Here is a 17286-nt window from a genome sequence, read left to right on the forward strand (position 1 = left end):
ACAACCTTTAAAATACACTTGGACAGGTAGACAAAATTGCTGGAGAAACTCAGCGGGTGCGGCAGCATCTATTGAGCGAAGGAAATAGGCAACCTAGTGAAGGAAATAGGCAACGTTTCGGGCCGAAACCCAAGGGGTTTCGGCCCGAAACGTTGCCTATTTCCTTCGCTCCATAGATGCTGCCGCACCCACTGAGTTTCTCCAGCACTTTTGCCTACCTTCGATTTTCCAGCATCTGCAGTTCCTTCTTGAACAGTTGGATTGGACAGGTTTGGAGGGATATAGGGCCAGGCATGGGCGGGTGGGACTAGTGTTGATGGGACATGTTGGCCGGCATGGGCAAGTTGGGCTGAATGTATCACTCTGTGACTATGAGATACAGACACAACAAACCACAGTGTTCCCAGTATAACAAACACTTTAATATTCTCACGCCTGACAGTCTGTAGCGACAAGGTTACACAAAAAAGCTGGAGAAACTCAGCGGGTTCAGCAGCATCTACGGAGCGAAGGAAATAGGCAACGTTTCGGGCCGAAACCCTTCTTCAGACTGATCGGGGGCGGGGACAAGAAAGGAAAAAGGAGGAGGAGCCCGAAGGCTGGGGGATGGGAGGAGACAGCAGGGGGGCTGAGGAAGGGGAGGAGACAGCAAGGACTAACAAAATTGGGAGAATTCGATGTTCATGCCCCCGGGATGCAGACTCCCCAAACGGAATATGAGGTGCTGTTCCTCCAATTTCCGGTGCTGCTCGCTGTGGCCATGGAGGAGACCCAGGACAGAGAGGTCGGAGACGGAGTGGGAGGGGGAGTTGAAGTGCTGAGCCACCGGGAGGTCAGCTTGGTTATTGCGGACCGAGCGGGGGTGTTCGGCGAAACGATCGCCCAACCTCCGCTTGGTCTCACCGATATAGATCTGCTGACATCTAGAGCAGCGGACGCAATAGATGAGGTTGGAAGAGATGCAGGTAAACCTCTGTCGCACCTGGAACGATAGTCTGTAGAGACAATATGTGTTGCTTTCCGACGACATAACATACATGGGAGACTAAAAATGTAAAAATAAATTAGAAAGGCAGCGTTTAGCAGTGCACTTTTATTCACAGAAACAGAAGAGACTGCAGATGCTGGAATCTGGAGCAAAACACAAAGTGCTGGAGGAAGTCAGCGGGTCAGGCAGCATCTGTGGTGGGATGGACAGAGGGCATTTCTGGGCAGTGACCCTTCTTCAGATGCGATGGACCATTGTTTGGGTTGGGACTCTACTTCAGGCATGATAGACCATGGTTCATGTCTGGACCCTTCTGCAGACTGGACAGAACAACGTTTCAGGTCAAGACAGTTCAGAGATACAGGCCCTTCGGCCCACCGAGTCCGCACTGACCAGCGATCACCCCGTACACCAGCACCATCCTACACACACTACGGACAATTTTTACCGAAGCCAACTAGCCTACAAACCTGTACGTCTTTGGAGTGTGGGGAGAAACCGGAGCACCCGGAGGAAACCCACGCAGGTCACGGGGAGAACGTGCAAACTCCGTACAGACAGCGCCCATAGTTGGGATGGAACCCGGGTCTCTGGCGCCGTGAGGCAGCAACTCTACCCGCTGCGCCACCGTGCCATCCCTTATTCAGAATGAGGATTGCAAATAGATACAAAATGCTGGAGTGACTCAGCGGGACAGGCAGCATCTCTGGGGAGAAGGAATGGGTGACATTTCGGGTCGAGACCCAGGGAAGAAAGTCTGAAGAAGGGTCGAGACCCGAAACGTCGCCCATTCCTTCTCTACAGAGATGCCGCCTGTCCCGCTGAGTTACTCAGGCACTTGCGTCTACCTTCGTTGTAAACCAGCATCTGCAGTTCCTTGGCCCGCGTTATAAATACACTCTACCCTGAGCGTTGACGTAATGAAAGTGAGCTTTGTCACACACGACAGGTTGGACATTCTTCCTTCTCCACAAGGTCAGTGAGTCGAGGTGACCCGGCCAGTTGGGGAGTTTAATCCTGCTGACGCAGCAGAAATCCTCCGCTAGGCTCAGCTGGAACTCTCGAGACGATGACTGCCCCCAGGGGTTGGCAGACTGCGTTTCACCCAGCAGCTCGCCAACGTGGACCAGCGTGTCGCCACGGAAACGCCTCAGGCAGTCCACGGAAAACGTTGACGACTCTGCGGAAAGGAGAAAGACAATAGACAACAGGTGCAGGAGTAGAGGCCATTCGGCCCTTCGAGCCAGCACAGCCACTCAATGTGATCATGGCTGATCATCCCCAATCAGTACCCCCCCGTTCCTGCCTTCTCCCCATATCCCCTGACTCCGCTATCTTTAAGAGCCCTATCTAGCTCTCTCTTGAAAGCATCCAGAGAACCGGCCACCACCGCCCTCTGAGGCAGAGAATTCCACAGACTCACAACTCTCTGTGAGAAAAAGTGTTTCCTCCTCTCCGTTCTAAATGGCTTACCCCTTATTCTTAAACTGTGTGTGGCCCCTTAAACTGTTGCCTGATAACAGCTGGGAAGAAACTGTCTCTGATTCTACTGCGATGCACTAAAACAGGGATGTAACGCTGAGGCTCTATAAGGCGCTGCTCAGACCACATTCGGAATATGGTGAGCATTTCTGAGCCCCGTATCTGAGGAAGGATGTGCTGGCTCTGGAGAGGGTCCAGAGGAGGTTTACAAGAATGATCCCAGGAATGAGTGGGTTAACATATGATGAGCGTATTCTCAGTATCCCGTACCTGCCTTCTCTCCATACCCCCTGATCCCCTTAGCCACAAGGGCCACATTTAACTCCCTCTTAAATATAGCCAATGAACTGGCCTTGACTACCCTCTGTGGCAGAGAGTTCCAGAGATTCACCACTCTCTGTGTGAAAAAAGTTCTTCTCATCTCGGTTTTAAAGGATTTCCCCCTTATCCTTAAGCTGTGACCCCTTGTCCTAGACTTCCCCAACATCGGGAACAATCTTCCTGCATCTAGCCTGTCCAACCCCTTAAGAATTTTGTAAGTGTTGGAGTTTAGAAGGATGAGGGTTGGTGGGGGGGAAAAACCTCACTGAAACTGAGTAGAGGCCCAGTGCCGTTGCTGGGAGGTACACAAGAAGATGAAAGCCTCCCCTTTCTTACCGTCTGTGTCCGGCCAAGCTAGAAGAAGTATTCGGTCAGGATACTGCTCGAGGATCTCAGGCCCACTGGTCTGGGGGCGGCAAACGCAAGGGTCAATGTTCGCTGGTGAATTCCTCCAAACTTTCAACATTCATAACAACATTTACGGACAAAAGTACACGCCTGGACAAGTCACTCATACCTAGATCACGGCAATTTAATCTTTGAAGGGAAACGCTCAAGTCTCTCACCCAGAGTAGGGGAATCGAGGACCAGAGGACACAGGTTTAAAGTGAAGGGGAAAAGAATGAACAGGAATCTTTAACAGGATAACTTTTCCACACAGAGGGTGGTGGGTGTATGGAACAAGCTGCCGCAGGAGGTGGTTGAGGCTGGGACTATCCCAACGTTTCAGAAACATTTAGACAGGTACATGGATAGGACAAGTTTGGAGGGATATGGACCAGACGCGGGCAGGTGGGACGAGTGTAGCTGGGGCATGTTGGTCAATGAGGGCAAGTTGGGCCGAAGGGCCTGTTTCCACGCTGTATCCCTGAGTGTGGATATGCAGGGAATGGAGGGATATGGATTATGTACAGGCGGATATGAGTTGGTCTTGGCATCATGTTCAGCACAGACATTGTGGGCCGAAGGGCCTGTTGCGAGTCCACGCTGATCAGCGGTCATCCTGCACACGAGCACTATCCTACACACACACTAGGGACAATTTTTACATTTACACCAAGCCAATTAACCCTCAAACCTGCACGTCTTTGGAGTGTGGGAGGAAACCGGAGCACCCGGAGAAAACCCACGCAGGTCACGGGGAGAACGTGCAAACTCCGTAGAGACAGCGGTGTAAACCGGCATCTGCAGTTCCTTCCGACACAGAGCTTATGATTCTGATCCCTCTGAAAAAATACAACACTTACCAAAACCTCGGAGTATCGTATTTCTGGAGGATAAACTTCATTTGCATCGAAAGCTATGACGTCGACACCGTGACACTGAAGCAGATATTCCCAATACCCAGTGCCCTACGCAAAGCGCAAAACAAACAGAATTAAACGCACCTGCTGCAAATATTCAAGGCAATGCAAGGCAAGTATATTTGTATAGCACCTTTCAACAATAAGGTAATTCAAAGTGCTTTACATAAAACATTATAAGCATTGGAAAAAAACACATATGAAATGACATTTAGATGTTAAACGATTATTAGATTATTCAGATAAAATAATTACAAAATTAAAAGCAATCAAATAAAATATTTAAAATTTAATAAAACCAGGAATAGAAGTTACAGTGCAGTATAGGTAATTAATAAATTGTACTGGTTACTGAAAGGCAGCGGCATAAAGAAAAGTCTTCAGTCTAGATTTAAAGGAGCTGAGAGTTGCAGCAGACCTGCAGTTTTCTGGGAGTTTGTTCCAGAGATTCAGTGCTTCACCTCTGATTTACAAGTTTTAGAAATTACAGATACAGTGCGGAAACAGGCCCTTCGGCCCACCTAGTCCGTGCCGACCAGCGACCCCCGCACGCTAACACTATCCTACACGCTCTAGGGATAAATTTACAATTTTTCCTGAAGCCACTTAACCTGCAAACCCGCACATCTCTGGTGTGTGGGAGGAAACCGGAGCACCCAGAGAAAACCCACGCAGGTCACGGGGAGAACGTGCAAACTCCGTAGAGACAGCGCCCGTAGTCAGGATCGAATCCACGCTCGGGGGTTGGGGAGAGATGGGGATGGGAGGGGATGGAGGGGGGCAGGGGGGAGAGAGGAGGGGGGGGGAAATGGGGGAGAGTGGGGCAGGGGGGAAAGGGGTGGGGGGGAGGGCGGAAAGAGTGGGTGAAAGGGGGGGAAGAGGGGGGGAGGGGGGTGAGAGTGGAAGGTGGGGAGGGGGGACATGGGGAAAGAGGGGGGAGAGAGGGAGGGTGGTGGAGAGGGCAAGTTGGGCCGACGGCAGGCATGTGGCAATGTTTAATACGGCGCAGGCACTGCATGCATGGCGGTGGTACATTGTTAACGCAGACACCAACAGATTCTTGATCAGTGCGGGTGGCTGAGGTTACTGGGTTAAGGCAGGAGAATGGGGTTAGGAGGGAGAGATAGATCAGCCATGATTGAATGGCGGAGTAGACTTGATGGGCCGAATGGCCTAATTCTGCTCCTAGCACTTATGAACTAAACCCAATCCTGGCAGCTTCAGGTTAGTTTAACTCAAATAACATCGTGGATTTGTAGTTAGATTAGACTCCACACATGCAGGTTGCTTGGCTTGGTGTAAATGTATAAATTGTCACGTGTGTGAGTGTGAGTGTGAGTGTGAGAGTGAGAGTGAGTGTGAGTGTGAGAGTGAGTGAGTGTGAGAGTGAGTGTGAGAGTGTGAGTGTGAGAGTGAGTGTGAGAGTGAGTGTGAGAGTGAGTGAGTGAGTGTGAGAGTGAGTGTGAGAGAGTGAGTGTGAGAGTGAGTGTGAGAGTGAGTGTGAGTGAGTGTGAGAGTGAGTGTGAGAGTGAGAGTGAGTGTGAGAGCGAGTGTGAGAGTGAGTGTGAGAGTGAGAGTGAGTGTGAGAGAGTGAGTGTGAATTAGTGAGTGAGTGTGTATATATATGCGTGTGTGTGTCTATCTGTATCTGTGTGTGTGTGTGTGTATATATATATATATGTGTGTGTGTGTATCTGTCTGTGTGTGTGTGTGTATGTCTGTGTGTGTGTGTGTGTGTGTGTGGGGGGGGGGGGGGTAGTGTCAGTGTGTGGGGATCACACACACGTTGTGGGCCGAAGGGCCTGTTTCTCCGCTTGGTATCTGTAAACTAAACTAAACTAAATGAAAGTAAAGATCGAGTCCATGCTACGTGTAACGTTACTCACAGCACCAGCTGAGATCACGGGCTGCTTTAGATCTGCCAGGAATGTCAATGCCTCTGGACTTGGGACAGAGAATGAGAATAGTATCTGTAGTTTTTGGCAGGTGAGGTGGTCGATGCTCCTGAGCAGGTGAAGCAGCTGCTGCCTGCGGGCCGGGGGCACCTGTGGGTGGCAGAAGGAGTGGATATCTGCGGGGAAACGCTGCATGATGCGGCTGTACACTCGCTGGTACAGGTTCAATCCCCCGCACCGCCTCAACTCCACACTCCCACACAAGTCCTCAACGCTGCCCACCTCCTCCATCCCTGCCCTGCTCAGCCCAGCTCAGCCCCCTCTCTGCCTCTCTCCCTGAGCTCTCTCTCACTCTGTCTCTGTCTCTCTCTCTCTCTGACTCTCTATGTGTGTGTGTGTCTCTCTCTTTCTCTGCCTCCCTCCCTCCCTCTCCCTGAGCTCTCTCTCTCTGACTATGTCTCTCTCTCTCTGTGTGTGTGTGTGTGTCTCTCTCTCTCTCTCCCTCTCTCTCTCTCTCTCTCTCCCTCTCTCTCTCTCTCTCTGTGTGTGTGTGTGTGTGTGTGTCTCTCTCTCTCTCTCTCTCTCTCTCTCTCTCTCTCTCTCACTCCCTCTCTCTCTCTCTCCCTCTCTCTCTCTCTCTCTCTCTCTCTCTCTCTCTCTCTCTCTCTCTCTCTCTCTCTCTCTCTCTCTCTCTCTCTCTCTCTCTCTCTACCCCTGGCCGAAGGGAGGGACCGTGAACCAGGAAGCAGAATCAGAATCAGAAACAGATCCAGGCAAACACAACACAGCAGCAGATAATGCTCAGAGCAGCGGCCACAGGGCACCTCCTCGTGGGGCAACGAGGAACTGCAGGGAAAATGCAGACAACAAATTGTCCCAGCAAACCCCCAGTGTAAGGCCATAAATGTTAGGCCCATCAAGTCTACTCCGCCATTCAGTCACGGCTGATCTATCTCTCCCTCCTAACCCCATTCTCCTGCCTTCTCCCCATAACCCCAGACACCCGCACTAATCAACAATCTATCTATCTCTGCCTTAAAAACATCCACTGACTTGTGGCCTCCACAGCCGTCTGTGGCAAAGAATTCCACAGATTCACCACCCTCTGACCAAAGAAATTCTTCCTCATCTCCTTTCTGAAGGAACATTCTTTGATTCTGGGGCTGTGACCTCTAGTCCTAGACTCTCCCACTAGTGGAGTCGCCAGGTTTAGGCGGCACTTGAACAAAGTCCAGTTGGGTCCGCGCGCTCAGTCTCCTGGAGCGGGGAGCAATCGATCCCGACTACGGGTGCTGTCTATGCGGAGTTTGTACGTTCTCCCCGTTTTCTCCGAGATCTTCGGTTTCCTCCCACACTCCCAAGACGTGCAGGTTTGTAGGTTAATTGGCTTGGTGTAAATGTAAATTGTCCCCAGTGTGTCTAGGGTAGTGTTAGTGTGCGGGGATCACTGCGCAGGGTGGGCTGAAGGGCCTGTTTCCATGCTGTATCTCTAAACTAAACTAAACTGCTGAGAGTTGTAGATGTAACCCAGTCCATCACACACACCACACTCCCCACCATTGTAGATGTAGCCCAGTCCATCACACACACCACATTCCCCACCATTGTAGATGTAGCCCAGTCCATCACACAGACCACACTCCCCACCATCAACTCCATCTACAATTCACACATTGATGTGTACGCTAGACAAACAGATCAGATAATACTACACATAAATACAATCAACTCAAACTCAATTACAATAGATAGAGCAAAGGGAAAGATAGATAGTACAGAATATAGTTCTCAGCATTGTAGCTCATCAGTTCCACAGACAATACTTCATTGTCTGCAATGCGGTAGAGGTGAATCGGAAGGTGACATACAGAGGCAAACAGAGATGACATTTAATCAGGGGGTCAGTCAGACTAGTTGGAGAACTGGGAAGGGGGAGGGGATGGAGAGGGAAGGAAAGCAAGGGTTACTTGAAGTTAGAGAAGTCAATGATCATATCACTGAGGTGTAAGCTGCCAAAGCAGACTAGGAGGTGCTGTTCCTCCACTGGGCCTCACCCTGACAGTGGAGGAGGCCCAGGACGGAAGGGTCAGTGTGGGAATGGGAGGGGGAGTTGAAGTGTTGATCCACCGGGAGATCAGGTAGGTTTTAGGCGGACTGAGCGGAGGTGTTCAGCGCTTGGTCTCACCGATACACAGGAGCTATTTGAAGCTTCATGTTACTCTATGGAGAAGTTGCAACTACAAATATTGTGAATCGGACAGTACATAGAAACATAGAAATTAGGTGCAGGAGTAGGCCATTCGGCCCTTCGAGCCTGCACCGCCATTCAATATGATCATGGCTGATCATCCAACTCAGTATCCCGTACCTGCCTTCTCTCCATACCCTCTGATCCCCTTAGCCACAAGGGCCACATCTAACTCCCTCTTAAGTACAGCCAATGAACTGGCCTCAACTACCCTCTGTGGCAGAGAGTTCCAGAGATTCACACTCTCTGTGTGAAAAAAGTTATTCTAATCTCGGTTTTAAAGGATTTCCCCCTTATCCTTAAGCTGTGACCCCTTGTCCTGGACTTCCCTAACATCGGGAACAATCTTCCTGCATCTAGCCTGTCCAACCCCTTAAGAATTTTGTAAGTTTCTATAAGATCCCCTCTCAGTCTCCTAAATTCTAGAGAGTATAAACCAAGTCTATCCAGTCTTTCTTCATAAGACAGTCCTGACATCCCAGGAATCAGTCTGGTGAACCTTCTCTGCACTCCCTCTATGGCAAGAATGTCCTTCCTCAGATTTGGAGACCAAAACTGTACGCAATACTCCAGGTGTGGTCTCACCAAGACCCTGTACAACTGCAGTAGAACCTCCCTGCTCCTATACTCAAATCCTTTTGCTATGAAAGCTAACATATCATTCGCTTTCTTCACTGCCTGCTGCACCTGCATGCCTACTTTCAATGACTGGTGTACCATGACACCCAGGTCTCGCTGCATCTCCCCTTTTCCTAGTCGGCCACCATTTAGATAATAGTCTACTTTCCTGTTTTTGCCAACAAAATGCATAACCTCACATTTATCCACATTATACCCTGGCTTATGGAAGGGCCGTTCAGAAGCCTGATAACAGAGGGGAAGCAGCTGTTCCTGAGTCTGGTGGTGCACGCTTTCAAGCTTCTGTCCCAAGGAAATTATCTGTTTCCCAACATTTTGTTCATTCCAACCCTTTTAATGCTTTGCTTAGTCACTGACAAGTTGATTACAACGTCATTCTAATCTCTCATCTCTTTGGTTTACAATTTAATTATCTACAACTCCTGGTTTGTGATTCTCTTTTTAATTAACATTCACAGAGACTCCGTTTTCTGATTTTTCTAAACTATTTCCTCAAGACTTTGCTGATTCCTTTAAACTGTCTTCTAGTAATTACGGAGATATCTGCACGCATCGCAGTTGACAGCCGCAAGCTACAGGACTTTGCAAGCTTCATGGTCCCGAAGTAGCAAATACAAATATCGAAACAAATAAAAAAATATATTTCTTGACTCGTTGGTACATAAAAAGCCGGAGTAACTCAGCGGGACAGGCAGCATCTCTGGAGAGAAGGAATGGGTGACGTTTCGGGTCGAGACCCTTCTTCAGACCGAAGTCTTGATTTCTTGACTCATTGATATTTTGGTGTATGGGATTATGGGGAGAAGGCAGGAGAATGGGGTTAGGAGGGAGAGATAGATCAGCCATGATAAGCTTTTCCCACTAAGAGTAGGGAAGATTCAAACAAGGGGACATGACTTGAGAATTAAGGGATTGAAGTTTAGGGGTAACATGAGGGGGAACTTCTTTAGTCAGAGAGTGGTAGGAATGAGCTTCCAGTGAAGGTGGTGGAGGCAAGTTCGTTTTTATCATTTAAAAATAATTTGGATAGTTATATGGATGGGAAAAGAATGGAGGGATATGGTCTGAGCGCAGGTAGATGGGACTAGGGGAGAATACGTGTTCGGCACGGACTAGAAGGGTCGAGATGGCCTGTTTCCGTGCTGTAATTGTTGTATGGTATATGGTTATATGATTGAATGGCGGAGTAGACTTGATGGGCCGAATGGCCTAATTCTACTCCTATCACTTGTGACCTTATGACCTGACCACTGCGTTCCTCCAGCACTTTGTGCTTTGTTGAAGATCACAGCGTCTGCAGTTCCTTGTGTCTCCATATTAAGACGTGTTACTTCATCGGCCATTCAGCACATCGAGTCTACCTCCTGGGTTGACAAAAATGCTGGAGAAACCCAGCGGGCGAGGCAGCATCTATGGAGAGAAGGAATAGACCCAAGGGTCTTGACCCGAAACATCACCTGCTGAGTTTCTCCAGCATTTTTGTCTACCTTCGATTTTTCCAGCATCTGCAGTTCTTTCTGAAACATCGTCGACTTCCTTGTAACTTGTGATGAATTAACATTTGCTCAGCAAAGGCACAAAAAACAACAGTGACCACATAATTGCAGTAACGTCCACATACTTTTGTTGATCGGAAGATAAGCAAATGCCTTGTCTTGACAATCTTTATTGACCTCAGCTATAAAACAGTGAGCCGTACGCTCCAATCCCAACGTAGTTTACTACGCCTATAAAACATTATCGAGTGATTTATATTGAAGATTGATAAGATGAAAGTCTCTTATTTAGTCATGGCCCAGCCTGTATATATATATATCCTACATGGTCTTACAGAATCAGTCAAAGGTGTTCAATCAAATCTCTGAGTAAATCTCATCATTGAAAGGAAAGTCGATGTAATAAGCGTGCAGTTTGCACTCAAACTTGTGTTATCGAATAAGTGTGCACTTTGCTCACGCTTATCTCTGGGGGTTTCAAGATTTTTCAAGAACTCTTGCCGTTTGTAGAAATATTTAACGTATCTGTGGAAGATGGCTCAGTGGATCTCTGTGATTCTAATCTTTGCTCTATGTTACAATGTGGCGTTTCACCCTGGATGTGCAGGTATGAGTCTTTACACCAGCTTCACCTGATTGAATCTCACGGGTGATGGAGAAATTGATTCAAAATCCTCGCAATTGTGTGATTAACTTTAATTATTTAAACGTATATTCTCGTGGTGAAGTCACGTTTCGGACTGGCAATACTTAACGTGGATCGGTGACAAAACATGGCATAAATGTATCTCAGATTCAGATTCAGATTCAATTTTAATTGTCATTGTCAGTGTACAGTACAGAGACAACGAAATGCAATATTTGATCTGTATAACATCAAGACAAATCTGCGGCAAGGTGGCGCAGCGGTAGAGTTGCTGCCTCACGGCGCCAGAGACCCGGGTTCGATCCTGACCGCGGGTGCTGTCTTTGTGGAGTTTGTACGTTCTCCCCGTGACCTGCGTGGGGTTTCTCCGGGATCTCTGGTTTCCCCCCACACTCCAAAGGCGTTTCAGGTTTGTCGGTTAATTGGCTTCTGTAAAAAATTGTAAATTGTTCCTATTGTGTTTAGGATAGTGTTTGTGTACAGGGTGGTCGCTGGTCGGCAAGAACTCGTTGGGCCAAAGGGCCTGTTTACACGCTGTATCTCGAAAGTCTGAAATCTAAAGCCCCTTTTGCAGTGTGACATATTGCGCTGCTAATTTCCTTATTAAAATTACCTTTTTGTCTCGTACGTTTGCAAACTAATGCTTTTCGAAGGGTCTCGGCCCAAAACGCCTCCCGTCCCTTCCCTCCACAGATGCTGCCTGACCCGCTGAGTTACTCCAGCACTCTGTGAAAACGTCACCTATCCATGTTCTCCACAGATGCTGCCTGACCCGCTGAGTTACTCCAGCACTCTGTGAAACGTCACCTATCCATGTTCTCCACAGATGCTGCCTGACCCGCTGAGTTACTCCAGCACTCTGTGAAACGTCACCTATCCATGTTCTCCACAGATGCTGCCTGACCCGCTAAGTTATGGTGCAGCAGCATCTATGGAGCTAAGGAAATAGGCAACTTTTCGGGCCGAAATCCTTCTGGAAATAGGCAACGTTTCGGGCCGAAACCCTTATGGGTTTCGGCCCGAAACGTTGCCTATTTCCTTAGCTCCATAGATGCTGCTGCACCCGCTGAGTTACTCCAGCACTATTGAAACGTCACCTATCCAGTTCTCCACAGATGCTGCCTGACCCGCTGAGTTACTCCAGCACTCTGAGTTACTATCCAGCTCCATTACTCCCGCTGAGTGCACTCTGTGAAACTCACCTATCCATGTTCTCCACAGATGCTGCCTGACCCGCTGAGTCGACAGCGTTACTCTGTGTGTTCTCTCACCAGGCATCGACCTTGCCATCAACAACCGCACCACTGACCACAAACTCAGGCTGAACGTGTCGGACGCAGTGTCGTTGACGTGTCGGGTGATTAACGCCATGCGGGACGAGGAGCTGGTCTGGCTGTGGGGAGACAGAGTGGTTAACCTGCAGCCCACCAACCGCATCAACGTCAGCACCCTGTGTATCGACCCAGTCACGACTGACGCCAACGCCGCCAACGTCAGCTGCCACGTCAGCAGCAACTCCACGCTCAAGAGGAGCGTGCTGCTGGATATCAGATGTAGGTAAACCTGGCGGCAATTGTACTGGGCATTTACAGGCCTGCTTAGAAACATAGAAACATAGAAACATAGAAAATAGGTGCAGGAGTAGGCCATTCGGCCCTTCGAGCCTGCACCGCCATTCAATATGATCATGGCTGATCATCCAACTTAGTATCCCGTACCTGCCTTCTCTCATACCCCCTGATCCCTTTAGCCACAAGGGCCACATCTAACTCCCTCTTAAATATAGCCAATGAACTGTGTGGCCTCAACTACCTTCTGTGGCAGAGAATTCCACAGATTCACCACTCTCTGTGTGTGAAATGTTTTTTTCATCTCGGCCCTAAAGGATTTCCTCTTTATCCTTAAACTGTGACCCCGTGTTCTGGACTTCCCCAACATCGGGAACAATCTTCCTGCATCTAGCCTGTCCAACCCCTTAAGAATTTTGTAAGTTTCTATAAGATCCCCCCTCAATCTTCTAAATTCTAACGCGTACAAGCCGAGTCTATCCAGTCTTTCTTCATATGAAAGTCGTGCCATCCCAGGGATCAGTCTGGTGAACCGTCCACTCATGGAGGCCGCCTGTGCGTGACTTGGTTTAACGTGGGGAGACTGGTGCACAGCAGAATTATTTTTGTTAAAAATGTTTTTATTTGTGTTTAAATTTGCTGCAGTCGTTCCCATGTTGAGTCGGGATGGTGATGGGCAAGTGGACGTGTACACCGGGCAGGACGCAACACTGACCTGTAACGTCAAGTCAAACCCAGTGGCTGTGATGTTGTGGTCCAAGGACAATGAGTGGCTGAGACTGGAGGCAGGTAGACATGATGTACACCAGGACAGTGGGGCCTTCACACTGACCATCAGGAAGGTGCAGAACAAGGACAATGGGACGTACCTTTGCAGGGCCGATTCCACCCTTGGAAGTGGACATCTGACCTTCCATCTCAACGTGAAAGGTGAGAATCACCAACATCACCCTGGCAGCAGGGTGGAGCAGCGGGTAGAGCTGTTTCCTCATAGGGCCACAGATCCGGGCTTGACCCTGGCTGCACTTGTGGTGGCCAAGTCGATGGCAGGAGAATGGGGTTAGGAGAGAGAGAGAGAGATAGATCAGCCACGATGGAATGGTGGAATAGACTTGATGGGCCGAATGGCCCAATTCTGCTCCTATCACTTATGAACATGAACTTCTGACCCTTCTGCAGTATCAAAGTTTGAGAATTCCTTCATTGTTAATCTTTTTAGCTTAGTTTAAATTGTTGCAGTCATCCCTATTGTTTCGAGTAGGAATGGTGATGACCAAGTGGAGGCATTTATGGATTTATGATTGTGTATGGTCCATTCAACACTGACCCACCTGACCCAAAATCTGAACACATTATTCCTAAGTCTTAAACTTAGGTTTAAATCTGAGGTTTAAACATTTCTGCGTAGGAGGGAACTGCAGATGCTGGTTTACACTGAAGGTAGACACAAAGTGGTGGAGTAACTCAGCGGGACGGGCAGCATCTCTGGAGGGAAGGAATGGGTGACGTTTTGGGGTTGGGACCCTTCTTTAGACTGGGAGTCAGGGGAGAGGGAGTCTCTAAAGATATGGAAGGGTAATGTGTTTCTCATTGCTACACTGACTGACATTCCTTGCATTGTTTGGCAGCTAAACCAGATGAGGTGCCATTCGAGCCCATCGTTGCTGGGGTGCTGGTCACTCTGCTCACCGGCCTCTTCGGAGTCGTCTCACGGAGAAAGAAAATTATGGAGGTGAGTTTAGTTTAGTTTAGTTTAGTTTAGAGGTACAGCGCAGAAACAGGCCCTTCGGCCCACCGAGTCCGTGCCGACCAGCGACCCCCGCAAAGGCCTGTCCCACATTCACGACCTAATTCACAACCTTTTTTATTCGTGGACATTTTTCATCGTGCTAGAAAAACGCCCCGACCCACTTGATGCCACGAGTACCTACGACTAACGTCGCGCGCGACCTGCTACGACCTCCTGAGGACCACGCTGCGAGTACGAGTCAAGGGCAAACTCGGCAGAGGTGGTGAAAGTGGGTCAGGCCTCTAACACTATCCTACACACACTGGGGACAACTAACATTTACACCAAAGCCAATTAACCTACAAACCTGCACGTCTTTGGAGCGTGGGAGGAAACCGGAGCACCCGGGGGAAACCCACGCAGGTCACGGGGAGAGAACGTGCAAACTCCGTACAGACAGCGCCCGTAGTCAGGATGGAACCCAAGGGCCTGTTTCCACACTGTATCACTCTATAATCTCTAAAGTCTAGAGAGTAAAGTGAAGAAATAAACCAGGTAGTGTGTTGAGCAATGATCTGAGGGTCATGAACTTGAGCTCACTGATGCCCAATAACACATTTCTACAGTTAACAGTACAGAGACAGTTAAAGTGACATTTAAGTTGAATTACTAGTTAATGTTTCAGCTCAAGGTTCATGTTCCACCCACACCATTGAAATTATGCAGCTTTATTGCAATTATAAATTAAGATTAGCATCAAAGTTCTCTCCACCCCGAACTGATGGGAGTTCACATGTTCATCAGTGATAGGTGGAGAATTAGATCATTCGGCCCATCAAGTCTACTCCGCCATTCAATCACAGCCAATCTATCTCTCCCTCCTAACCCCATTCTCCTGCCTTCTCCCCATAGCCCCTGACACCCATACTGATCAAGAATCTATCTACCTCCGCCTTAAAAATATCCATTGACTTGGCCTCCACATGCTTAGATCCTCCACAGCCTCCAGCGCATAGAACATGGAACAACATAGCACAGGACCAGGCCCTTCGGCCCACAATGTCAGTGCCGGACACGATGTCAAGACCAACTCTTATCTGCTTGATCGCTGGTCGGCACGGACTCGGTGGGCCGAAGGGCCTGTTTCCGTGCTGGATCTCTAAATGAAATGAGATTAAACCAAACTAAACTAAAGATTTTAAATTAAAATAAAGATTTAAAAACTACAGATTATTTAACAGCCTAAACACCTTAGTTGAAAAGGCCTGAACAAATTGGCACCGGCAACAGGTGACTTCAGGAAGGGTGGAGCCCACAAAGGTCCATTGTTGGCTGGGGAAGATGTGGCAGGACTAGTGTGGAGGAGGACAGAGGGGATGCAGATTAGAGGAATTAACATTCCCTATCCCTCCCCCCTCGACTCCATCCAAGGTCCCCGACAGTGTTTCCAGGTGAGGCAGAGGTTCACCTGCATCTCCTCCAACCTCATTTACTGTATCCGCTGTTCCAGGTGTCAACTTCTCTACATCGGCGAGACCATGTGCAGGCCCGGCGATCGTTTCACTGAACACCTCCACTCAGTCAGTCTTAACCTACCCGATCTCCCGGTGACTCAGCACTTCAACTCCCCCTCCCATTCCCACACTGACCTTTCTGTCCTGGGCCTCCTCCATTATCAGAGTGAGGCCCAGCGCAAATTGGAGGAACAGCACCTCATATTCTGCTTGGGTAGTTTACACCCCAGCGGTATGAACATTGACTTCTCTAACTTCAAGTAGCCCTTGCTTTCCCCCTCTCTCCCCATCCCCTCCCCCCTTCCCAATTCTCCAACTAGTCTGACTGTCCTTGTTTACATGTTTGCTTAGTTGTTACTTTGTGTAACAATCTCTTCTACAATTTCTTTGACCCTCATCCCCTTTGTCTTGTTTTCACACCTTACACTTCCCTATCTCTGTGTCTCCCTCTTCCCCAGACTCTCAGTCTGAAGAAGGGTCCCGACCCGAAACGTCACCCATTCCTTCTCTCCAGAGATGCAGCCCGTCCCGCTGAGTTACACCAGCTTTTTGTGTCTATCTACATACCGCTGGATTGTAAGCTGCCCACTATATAGAAATATGAGGTGCCTTTGACCCACTCTGTGAAGGCAAAAGCTGTTTTGGGTCAAGACGAGAGTTTTCTGACTAAGGGTCTCGTCCTGAAACATTGGCTTACACCTTTATGCCTCCACAGATGCTGCTGGACCCACTGTGTTCTTCCAGCATTCTGTGCATTGTAATTCTGTGCATTCAGTCTTGTCGTTGTGTTCAGCTGCAATATAAGAAAAATTGCTGAGCTAAATATTCACAAGGAACACTCACTTGAAGTGTTTTATCTCCACCAGTGTTGTAGAGCGGATACGAACAGCAACTCAGGCATGGAAGACCAGTAGGGGAGTCCACACTGTGAGTATCATTTAGCATGTTATCATTTAGCTTCCTGTTTAATTTTATTGACTGTACAACTCGTTATCACCTTCCCCTCAACTCACAATGAACCATTCTACATTTTCTTCATCTGCTTTGATCTGTTGTTTTCACACCTCACCCTTCTATATCTCTAGTTTCCCCCTCCCTTGACTCAGTCTGAAGAAGGGTCTCGACCCGACACGTCGCCCATTCCATCTCTCCAGAGATGCTGCCTGTCCCACCGAGTTTCTCCAGCACTCTATGTATGTATATGTATAGTTATTCACTATTAATAACTTGACTTTAAAGTCTCAAGCCCGTGTCAGTAAACTAAACTAAAGTAAACTCAACCTCTCATAAACTCTCCTTCCCTCCATAGATGCTGCTGCTCCCGATGTGTTCCTCCAGCATTTTTGTGCACCTTCGGTTTTTCCAGCATCTGCAGTTCCTTCTTAAACTCAACGTTTTGAGTCAGGACCCATCTTCAGAACTGAATCTGAGTTGAATCTGAAGAAGGGTCCCGACC

At 48.6% G+C, this 17286-nt stretch overlaps 2 protein-coding genes across 2 annotated transcripts in view; one reads left to right on the plus strand and one right to left on the minus strand.

The window, feature by feature from the left end:
• Positions 1-391: 391 nt before the first annotated feature.
• Positions 392-6445, minus strand: LOC129710865 (uncharacterized). The gene is made up of 4 exons (XM_055658153.1): positions 5982-6445; positions 4039-4143; positions 3128-3197; positions 392-2168 (listed from the first exon to the last, which is right to left on the minus strand). Exons 1-4 carry the CDS (start codon positions 6279-6281, stop codon positions 1876-1878), a joined length of 768 nt encoding a protein of 255 aa, XP_055514128.1. The 5' UTR covers positions 6282-6445; the 3' UTR covers positions 392-1875.
• A 4462-nt stretch (positions 6446-10907) lies between these two features.
• Positions 10908-17286, plus strand: part of tmigd1 (transmembrane and immunoglobulin domain containing 1) — a 7961-nt gene continuing 1582 nt past the window's right edge. The window contains exons 1-5 of the mRNA XM_055657429.1: positions 10908-10980; positions 12294-12572; positions 13233-13517; positions 14216-14319; positions 16697-16757. Of these exons, the coding sequence (XP_055513404.1) occupies positions 10908-10980; positions 12294-12572; positions 13233-13517; positions 14216-14319; positions 16697-16744 (789 nt within the window). The 3' untranslated portion in view covers positions 16745-16757. The remainder of the gene's footprint in view (positions 10981-12293; positions 12573-13232; positions 13518-14215; positions 14320-16696; positions 16758-17286) is intronic.

Source organism: Leucoraja erinacea, chromosome 28, assembly GCF_028641065.1.
Source record: "Leucoraja erinacea ecotype New England chromosome 28, Leri_hhj_1, whole genome shotgun sequence".
Classification (NCBI taxonomy): Eukaryota; Metazoa; Chordata; class Chondrichthyes; order Rajiformes; family Rajidae; genus Leucoraja; species Leucoraja erinaceus.

What these genes read in the sequence shown, in the direction of transcription:
- LOC129710865 (XM_055658153.1), bottom strand. Translation starts at nt 6,281, where the DNA reads ATGGAGGAGGTGGGCAGCGTTGAGGACTTGTGTGGGAGTGTGGAGTTG. An exon ending in CCGTGATCTCAGCTGGTGCT is followed by an intron (nt 4,144 to 5,981) that starts GTGAGTAACGTT and finishes CGCTTTGCGTAG; the next exon opens with GGCACTGGGTATTGGGAATA. An exon ending in AGCTTGGCCGGACACAGACG is followed by an intron (nt 2,169 to 3,127) that starts GTAAGAAAGGGG and finishes TCCTTTCCGCAG; the next exon opens with AGTCGTCAACGTTTTCCGTG.